General features: G+C 39.0%; 1 protein-coding gene across 1 annotated transcript; it reads right to left on the bottom strand.

Moving 5' to 3' along the window:
• Nucleotides 1-632: 632 nt before the first annotated feature.
• Nucleotides 633-4,375, bottom strand: LOC122562971 (interleukin-20-like). Its single transcript, XM_043716275.1, has 7 exons — nucleotides 4,356-4,375; nucleotides 3,721-3,761; nucleotides 3,294-3,466; nucleotides 3,132-3,194; nucleotides 2,549-2,701; nucleotides 2,339-2,413; nucleotides 633-1,801 (listed from the first exon to the last, which is right to left on the bottom strand). The coding sequence occupies exons 3-7, from the start codon at nucleotides 3,444-3,446 to the stop codon at nucleotides 1,718-1,720; spliced, it is 528 nt and encodes a 175-aa protein (XP_043572210.1). The 5' UTR covers nucleotides 3,447-3,466; nucleotides 3,721-3,761; nucleotides 4,356-4,375; the 3' UTR covers nucleotides 633-1,717.
• Nucleotides 4,376-7,034: the final 2,659 nt, after the last annotated feature.

The following is a 7,034-nucleotide window of genomic DNA, read 5'->3' as shown; positions in this document are numbered from 1 at the left end:
GAAAAAGGCTCTTTGGGCCCATTGTGTTTGTGCTGGTCATCCAACATCCATCTGTTCTAATCCCATTTTCTGTCACTTAACCCAAAGCTTTGTATGCTATGGTGTTTCAAGTTTTCATCTAAATATTACTGAGGTGTCTTGAGGTTTCCTGCTTCTACCATTCTTTTAGGTCGTGACCTCCAGATACCTCCAACCCTCTGGTTGAAAAAGATTTACCTCAAATCACCTGTAAACCTCCTATTCTTTTTCTTCAAATTACCACCACTCCCAGTTTTTGACACCTCCACTAAGGGGAAAGGTTTCTTCCTATTGACTCTATTTATGCCCCTCAGAAGTTTGCATATCTCAATCCCCTGCAGAACCTCTGTGCTCTCAAGCACACAACCCCAGCCTATTGGGAATATTCAAAATCAAAATTCTTAATTTTTGCCACTGGTTTCATTCCCTTTACTAACTATTGGCTCAGACTGACCTAAATGTTAAAAAAGCTTATTATTTTGTTCAACTCAGAAGTGATATCTTCCAAACCACACTTATACATATCATTCTCCCAGTTCAGTCTATAGATAGTAAGAGTCCAGACACAGATTCATTTCAAGGATTTATTGAACATGTACCGTATTACAAGCAAAGATTCTTATTATTCTAACAACTGGGGGCAGGAGCATCACCAATTCAGGTCAAGACTTGATCAGAAGTATCAAGGGTACATTGCATTTGACATTTATACTTTATTTCTATTTGGTCTACATTCTTCAAAGGATATGCTAGCACCTCTTTCTCTGAATCTACCGCAAATTGTTAGTTGTGAGGCCATAGATGTTATCTCCTCTTGGGATTGTGAAATCTTATTTTTCTTACTGGTGTCGATTATCTCAGTACTGTTCTATTATATTTAGACTTATAAATTCTATGTTGTACCATAATGACTGTATCATAATGACTTTTAACTGTACCAAGTCATTAATTTATTATATTACATAGACCCTCAGCCACAACCACGCCACTCCTCCCGCCATATCACCCGTTACTGCTAAAATCTATAATTTTGTTACATGCTGTTTGATAATGTATTATGCCTGCAGTTGGACCTACACAAATTAATGCGCGATGGTCTTTACCTTCTATAAATTATATGCATAAAACAGCAAAGTTGTAGAATTCATAGCATGTTATTTTAATTAGTACTAATACAGGAAGATTCAAAAACAATATGTTTATACTGTGATCTATTGCCCTCAATATCATTGCTAACAATAATAGTACAATATGTACTTACAAGCTTTTTTTCATGTACAGACATGAAATACAACATCTTAAACCTAGTTTAGCAATATGACTGAAAAGTGTCTTTATAAATGGGAACAGAAATAGATGTCTACCCATGTGACAAATATGCAATATTAACATTTCCACAACTACAAATTTCTCTGATAGCTGAAAATACACATGTTTCTCATTGTATTCATTATTTAGAGTGGAAGTATCTAACATACCATTGAGGAGAAAGTGAGGACTAACATACCATCTAACATACCATTGGTAACTTACCAAAACTCAACATAAAGGAACACAAAAAAATTAAACCATTAGTTGTTTAAGGACTTAAACAAGCATTATTTGACAATTAAACATATGAATTCTGTTCTGAGATGTTCATTATTAAGCTGTTTCTTGGTATTCAGTTTTTTCGGCCCTGTATGCTGTGATGTAATGCTTAGTTGTGGTGATCTTGTTCCATCCATTCTATGAGAATGTCGATTTCACCAATAGCTTTAACAGCAGCTGCCCTGAGAGTCAACTGAAAAAGGACAGAGATTTATGAAGTCATTTGCAAAATAAGCTTTGAATATGGTTACAACAGATCTTGTCCATTGATATTCTTTGTTATTGTGGAAGAGCAGACAGTTTTGGACATGGACTCACACTGTCCACAGTTACTACCAGACTTACAGTCAACCCTGCTATAGAAACTTAACAGACTTGTAGCCTGACCTATCAGTTCTGGCAGTTCTCCAACTTTACAAAGTGACTGTCATCCAAAAGTGAAGTATTTTGCATGGGCACAGAGAGGATGACGAATGAAACATAAACCTTGAGTTCTGTTTGAGGTTCAAAATTGGAATTCAACCTCTGCATTCAGCATCATTTATATTAAGGTTGGACCCATGCCTAATTTTTGTCTTTTGCTATATTAATTTTAATTTGTTATCTAAAATGTAATTTTGCAATATGTTTACTTTGCATAGATTTTCCAGTCTTTTAACATTAATCAGTGCTGCTCTATGAAAAGCAAATATTCTCATTTGTCAATGAAATGAAAGATATGACAACATACATTTTCAAAAGTATTTTGTATTTTCTTCATCATAGCTCGGGATTCTTCTCCACAGTGACACTTCATCTCTGCATGCTGTCCAATAAAGGAAGTCATAACAGCATTTAATTCAAGGATCAACAGAATAATGTTTCAACATCAAAAACAGTTATAATGTGTGCAATTAACATGTAAAATAAATGTGACATTGCTTCTGGTTTTGTTACTTACACATTGCCGAAGATCTCGCTTGATACTGAGGAAGGAGTTGGCCAAAGTGTTGGTCCTCCTCTCGATGAGGGAGCTGGATGGAGTGTGATGTTTGAAGACAGTCTCCACATAGAATCTCAACAAGTGGCGCAGAAAACAGCAGCTCTCCTCTGCCTGGAAATGAGAGCAGGGAATGAGAGAAAAGCTGCATATCTCAGGCTCTGAGGTAAGAATGCAATTTAGATACCAACTTAACTATGTGTTGTGGCTATCTTAAGCAACCACTTGGTTATCATGACAAAATAGTCAGGATAAAATAGATGCTACAGAACAGGCTAGATAATAAAAATGTTCTGCTTTGAAGGAGAGTTAATGGACCCAATACGTTAACTCTACTTTCTGTCCAGAGATGCTGCCAGACCTGCTGGGTTTTCAAGCATATTTTGTTTTAGTTTCCAATAATAAACTACATGACCCCTGACTCCTATATAATGGATGGAAACGGTATCTATTTTAATTAGTGGCATTATTAAGCACTACATACACTGGATAACTGGGATAACTTGAACATCAGGATCATTGGTGAAATAGGCAATGCCAGTACCTGAATCCCTTGTAAGGCAGATTTGGCTAGAAGCCTCACATCATCAGCTGTATCTTCCATTTGCTGTGGAGGAAGAAATTGTTTTAATAGCGTTTCCCTTAGGTAGCTTCAAATTCTATAATAAAGGGTGTAAATAGGAGGGTACAGTGAATCTTGACTTACAATTGGCTGTCTGATAGCTGAGAATGCCTGCTGGATTTCAGCTGTGTTAGCGGCCAGTGAACATCGTCCAAAGTGCAACCTCTTGGCTTGTGTAAGCAAGGGCTGGAAGAGGGTCACAGCGACCAGCCAGAAAACAGCACTCAGACCGTTCATCGTTAGAGACAACGAGAAACCTACAAACACAAATAGCCAAAAGGTTCATGCAAAGATTTAAAAACAGGCTTTCTTTAACAGGAATGAATCTGCAGTCCAAATGTAAACGATTTGAAACAAGAGAAATCTCCTAGTGGGTTAGCTCAAGGTTTAGTTCACATACAATTGCCTTGATATCACCACGACATTAACAACCGACATTTCACTAAAATCTTCGCCTTGTCACTCTATCGTCTAGGATCGAATGTTCATGCCTTTTACTATAAGTCCTTACTTGGTATCGGTGAATGTTGAGTTCTAGTTAATCCACGAAAGCTAGAAAAAAATTGGAATAGTTCTGTATACGAATATTCAGTTATTTATTAAGATTCGTTAATTTATTGCATTGACAATAAAGGACTAATAGTTACAATTAGGGAATTCAAATTATAGCATCAATTATATTTACCTTACCAAGTAACACGGAGTTCTATTTGTCTGGTTACTGAGACATTGTATTATGTACTCGCGGCGTCTCAAAGCACTTTACAAATAAAATGCTACTTTATTAAAAAGCAGTGGTACTATCCCTACCTTTAAGCCAGGAGGCCCGGGTTCAAGTCCCACCTGTTCCAGAGGTGTGTATTAACACCTCAAAACAGGTTGATTAGAAATTAGTTAAAACAATTCAATGAATTTGATTCGTGACTAATTTCTTGCACATTCTGCTTTTATTCCACTGAAACAGTCTATTTATGTATTTCTCACAAGTTAAACGTACCACACAACATTCAGCCCGCAATTGTAACCTGAGATTGCTTGTCCTGTGAAGTGACTGCGCAGAAGGCACTGTCCCTCACAACAGTTAAAGGAGGTTTCTCACCATAGCATGATGGCACAGCATGAACACTTGGATAGAGGGAGGCTCACCTATGTATGTTGGCAGTGGCTGTTGGCTCCCCTCGTCCAGGTTTGCTCATCACTCCACCGTTTGTGTCCCTTAAATACACCTGCACAACAGAGTGGGGATTTTTATTTTCAGATTCATACACGAGGTTTTCCGAAGTTCCTCGGGCGGGACAATATCATTTCCTCAGTAATTTGCATAACATTTTGCTTGATTTCACCTGCCGCCATTTACCGATGGTGTGAAACTGAAATCACTTTCTTGAATTTCCAGCAAATCTTTCTTTAAAAATATTTTCACTTCCCTCTTAACAGCCATCAGTTTTTGTTTTCCCAAATATGTTACCATGGTAAGAAATCAACCAAATAGCACCTGGAAGAAATAGTTTGATCTTTTTCTGCACAATTCCAATACCTCTACATATTGTGTAATTTCTAACAGACATTATTTCAACTGGCGAATCCTCAAAGTATTCCTCATTCTCAAACACTCAATCCCTTAAAAGTCTGTCTGCATCACCCCTCATTTTCTCTGCACCATCACCCTTCACTAAATGCACTCAGTGTGGTACTGTGACTCAGTGGTTAGCGCTGCTGCCTCACAGCATTAGGGACCCAGGTTTGATTCCAGTTTTGGGTGACTGTATGGCATAGTATATTCTCCCCATGTCTGTGTGGGGTTCTGCTGGGTGCTCCGGTTTCTTCCCACAGACCAAAGATGTGCAGCTTGGGTTGATTGCCCAGGCTAAATTGTCCTGTAGCATCCAGGGACATGCAGGCTAGGTGGACTAGTAATGGTAAATACGTGATAAAGAGATGTGGTGGGTCTGGGCGGGATGCTCGTTGGAGGCTCAGTGCAGACTTGATGGGTTGGATGGCCTGAGTAGACCAGTTGGCTTCTGGAGCCATTGAATAAGATCATGGCTAGTCTGTTTGTGCTTTGAATTCCACATTCAAAATTACTCCCAATAACCTTCGATTCCCTTGCCTAACAAGATCCCACTCATAACTAAGCTAATGAATAAGCCCCAGGTATCATTAGATGAATGATGGCCAAACACCAGGTCTACTCTTTGTGGGAAACCTCTGTTGGACATCCATATCTCACTACAAGGAAACCGTCGGAGAGCATTTTGAATGTCACTCAGTAAGATTTGCTTTCCGCTGCACATTTATTTATTAACATTAAATTGCCCCGTGGCCATGATTTGATGCCATGTCTCCTGAATAGACTGAGGCTCTGGATAGCTGGATCAGTGACATTGACACTATGTCACCACTTCCTCCCATGCTAGTCTGCAAGCTACCTATTTGTGACTCATGCACCAGAACACCTTTTGCATCTTAGAATTCTTCAGTCACTCTCCATTTAAATAATACACTTTTTTTTATTCTTCCTGTCAAAGTTAACAACTTTATGTTTTTCCATATTATGCTCCATCTGCCAGATTTTTGTCCACTCACTCGACCTATTTTTATCCGTCTGCATCTTCTTATGTCCTCTTCACAATGATCTTTGTCTTGTCTGCAAATTTAGTCACAACGGCTTCATTGCATTCATCACATCCTGCCAAGATGCTTCATGAGCATTCCATACTGAGGAATATATTCAGCAGTAATGAGATACTCTTAAGCCTGTAAAGAGTTTCCTTTGACCATCCCAATAGAAAGACAAATGTCATTTTCCAAGGTGTTGGTTTACTGCCACCAATCAGCATTGACAATGTAATTCTGGAAGTTTCACATTAACCAGGCTCCACAATCACCATCAATTTGTCACTTCATGCTGGAATCAACACCTGCATTGCAAAAGCTGCAATTTTTCTGACAAGCTAAGAGTTTAGGACAATAACAATTTGATGGAGACCTTGAAACTATGAGTCTGCAGACCCTGTGTTTTCAGTGCATCCCTTGATAGTAGTAAAACTCGGACAACTAAAATTAGGCAGGAAACAAGTCTGAACAGGTTCTATCTTCCCTGTTTCATTCATGTTCTTGACGTCTCTTGGGGGATGGGAAAAGCTCACCGGCACAGAGGTTCTGCAGCATACTGATTGTCTTAGCATGCACTCATTACTAAGTCAATGTTGCGGTGGCTCAGCCCTGTTCATTGGATAAGTAATGATTGTACTCCCAGTATTCTTTACAAGAAACTGGCCAGGGCCTGTTGAACATCCATATCCTAAATACAACGAAACTTGCGAGCAAGAAACAAAGATAGAGGACATTGACACAGACAATAGTGAGATCTAGGACCATGACATTTTAATGCAGAATCTACAAAGAGTTATTGGAAGAAGTGAAACAAAATAAAAACTCAGCTGGCTGAAATAATTCCACAGAGGCCAATTTCCCGTCAAAAAGTTATTCTTTATTTACACGTGTCGCTGGTCTGACTTCCTTAGAGTCAGCTCTCAGAGTGAGCAGAGCCTATGGCACTCTTGTTTATGTCTGTCAGTCTGGGCTCACTAATTGTACTAGATTAACAGCGCCAATCAGGGAACTCATACTTTACAAGGTCCACCTGGCTGACCTTGTTGCATTCAATACATCTCTCCCCCTCTAAATCCAGGAATGGAAGGCTATTCTTTTCCTTGTAGCCACTTCTGGGGAATTTTTGCACTGGATCCAATTCCTCTGACTCAACATTGATACAGGTGATGTGTACCAGACCATAGTCTGCCTCTTGTGCCTTAAGCATCT

Source organism: Chiloscyllium plagiosum, chromosome 26 (assembly GCF_004010195.1).
Source record: "Chiloscyllium plagiosum isolate BGI_BamShark_2017 chromosome 26, ASM401019v2, whole genome shotgun sequence".
NCBI classification, from domain to species: domain Eukaryota; kingdom Metazoa; phylum Chordata; class Chondrichthyes; order Orectolobiformes; family Hemiscylliidae; genus Chiloscyllium; species Chiloscyllium plagiosum.
Note: the sequence above shows the minus strand (reverse complement) of the source record. Positions and strands in the feature narration are given on the sequence as shown.

Bases quoted from the DNA above. Each gene is read 5' to 3' on its own strand.
- LOC122562971 (XM_043716275.1), bottom strand. From the start codon at position 3,446: ATGAACGGTCTGAGTGCTGTTTTCTGGCTGGTCGCTGTGACCCTCTTC. The intron at 3,195-3,293 runs GTAAGTCAAGAT...CTTCCTCCACAG, and splicing joins CAGCTATCAGACAGCCAATT to CAAATGGAAGATACAGCTGA. The intron at 2,702-3,131 runs GTACTGGCATTG...TCTCATTTCCAG, and splicing joins CTGCCTTACAAGGGATTCAG to GCAGAGGAGAGCTGCTGTTT.